This window comes from Lathyrus oleraceus, chromosome 7, assembly GCF_024323335.1.
Source record: "Lathyrus oleraceus cultivar Zhongwan6 chromosome 7, CAAS_Psat_ZW6_1.0, whole genome shotgun sequence".
Classification (NCBI taxonomy): domain Eukaryota; kingdom Viridiplantae; phylum Streptophyta; class Magnoliopsida; order Fabales; family Fabaceae; genus Lathyrus; species Lathyrus oleraceus.
Genome location: NC_066585.1, coordinates 421,211,485 through 421,213,795, shown reverse-complemented (window position 1 = coordinate 421,213,795; position 2,311 = coordinate 421,211,485). Strand labels below are relative to the sequence as shown.

At 30.2% G+C, this 2,311-nt stretch overlaps 1 protein-coding gene across 1 annotated transcript; it reads right to left on the bottom strand.

Annotated features, from left to right (window-relative positions):
• Positions 1 to 836: 836 nt before the first annotated feature.
• Positions 837 to 1,819, bottom strand: LOC127106089 (heavy metal-associated isoprenylated plant protein 39). The gene is made up of 3 exons (XM_051043368.1): positions 1,652 to 1,819; positions 1,400 to 1,478; positions 837 to 1,263 (listed from the first exon to the last, which is right to left on the bottom strand). The coding sequence occupies exons 1-3, from the start codon at positions 1,658 to 1,660 to the stop codon at positions 1,034 to 1,036; spliced, it is 318 nt and encodes a 105-aa protein (XP_050899325.1). The 5' UTR covers positions 1,661 to 1,819; the 3' UTR covers positions 837 to 1,033.
• Positions 1,820 to 2,311: the final 492 nt, after the last annotated feature.

Genomic DNA, 2,311 nt, shown 5'->3' with positions numbered 1-2,311 from the left:
TCGTATATAGGCATGGCAACATAACTCATACACGTGGGTACCCACCTGAACCCGCCCCGGAGTTAACGGGAAAAATCTGCTTTGACTGGGTTTGGGTTTTCCCCTATTATAAAATATGGGGACGGGTCGGGTAATGGGGACACTAGTACCCACCCCGAACCCGCCCCGTTTATTTTATTATGTACATTATTATTATTTTTTGATAATTTAGAATATTAAATATGTGGTTAAAGTTTTGATATTTTAATTTTAATTTATTATTTAAAATATTTGAAATGTATGTATGAAATTTTTTTAGATTGTTTTATTTTATTATTTGTAATATAATTTTATTTTGGAAAAAATAAATATTTCTATTAAAAAAATTGATTTCATTAAATGAATGGTGGCGGGGCGGGGATACCCGAACCCGTTTGGAACGGATTTGGATTTTGATTCTCCATCCCCGTTTGGGTTTGGGGCGGGGAACGGGGATTGTTTTGGGATTTAGGTTTGAATTTGGGGAGCTAAAAACCATCACCGACCCGACCCGTTGCTATGCCTAATCGTATACAACCAACCGCTGCCAACATTTACAATTCACAAGCAATCATAACAACTGGCATCCATATTATCAGTCACATAAGCCATGTCATAAATAGAAAAACAAAAGGAAAAAAACAAACTAATAACCAAAAGAATAAAATCAAGAATATAGTAATCATTCGTACCATTAAATTATTAAGATTAAAACGTTTCATTTATCAATGTTTAAGCCTAGTTTAAAGGAAAGAATTCTAGAAAAAAATAATAATAATAGTCCTTAATTATTCTCGACCATTTCAAACCCATTCTCATCCTAGTAATTGAAGATTATTCAATGCTTAATTAAAAAGATCTTGAACACCAAATTCGAAAAGATATTACACAAATTTAAAAAAAAATTATAAACAATTTTTTCAGCTTACACTTCCTTCTCAATATAGAAAAATATGCCAAACAAAAAATTAGAAGAAAATGAAAAGTTTAATAATTAAAAAAAACATGATAATAATTATTTCTTCTCATCTTTCTTTTCCTCTTTCTTCTCTTCCTTTTTCTCCTCTTTTTTTTCTTCCTTTTTCTCTTCCTTTTTTTCTTCTTTCTTTTCTTCTTTTGCAGGTCCAACAGATACAATATCTACTTTTCCAACTTTCTTCAGTTTCTTCACAATTTTCACTGTGTCCATTGAACCAGTCACTGTTAATTTCTGCTCTTTTATATCTGCAACTATTGAATCAACTCCTGTTCATCAAAAGTCAACAATAATTCAATAGATCTGCCCTTTATTATTTACATAACTATTTTTTTCCATATATATATATAATCATGGTAGTTAATTAAAATTTTATTTTTTATAGAAAAATTGTGAATTACTTACCATAAATATCTGCAGCTGCTTCTATAGCTTTTTGCTTTGTTTTTTCATCGGTCATAGTTAACACCTTTAACACAACCTTCTGCTTTGAATCAATCCAATGATACAAAGGAAAAAAAGGTAAATAAATTATTAAAATTAATAAATAAATATATTTTAATTTTATAGCTAAACAAAGATGAGTATGTGATGAAGAATACAAGAGAAAGGAAGAAAAAATGAAGAAAATAAAATAAGATATGAAAGGGGAAATACCTGAGCCATGAGAAGAGGAATTGGAAGAGGATGTGAAAAGAAGAAAGAAAATGAAGGGTAAGAGAGTTTTGATGAGAATTTTGTAGTACCTATATAGTAGTGGGTAAAGGGTTGTGAGGTTTTGGAAATTGTTTCTTTTATTATGTGCGTGTGACTGTATGGGTCACATCAAAACACATGGACCACCTTTATAAATGCATTAACAACAAACATAAAGGACAATGTTAGGAGGGTTTGACATTAACAAAACAATTCACAACATTCCAAGCCAATTAACACCTATTAGTTTTCAACTTCAACTGGGTTTTTAATCACATTTCACAAGCAATTCCAGTAACATCTCATAAAGTCAGATTGCAAATCCACATATGATTTTCATTAATAATTTTATTTGAATTCCAATCTAATTTCACCCTAACCGAATTTATCATTTCTAACTGCAATTGAATTTCATTTGAATTTGCATTTCATTTCCTAATAGATTTCAGAAACTCTATAAATTCACTAATACCCTCCAAATACAAAAGAACACAGTTTTTTCATTCAACAGATTTTTCAGATTTTTCACAGTACATTTTTCATACACTCTTCACATAGCAGAGGATTCAGCAGAGAAAACAAGCATCATAACAAACTCATCAAAAGGGATTCTCAATCATT

Bases quoted from the DNA above. Each gene is read 5' to 3' on its own strand.
- LOC127106089 (XM_051043368.1), bottom strand. The intron at 1,264-1,399 runs GTAAGTAATTCA...TTTGATGAACAG, and splicing joins AGCAGCTGCAGATATTTATG to GAGTTGATTCAATAGTTGCA.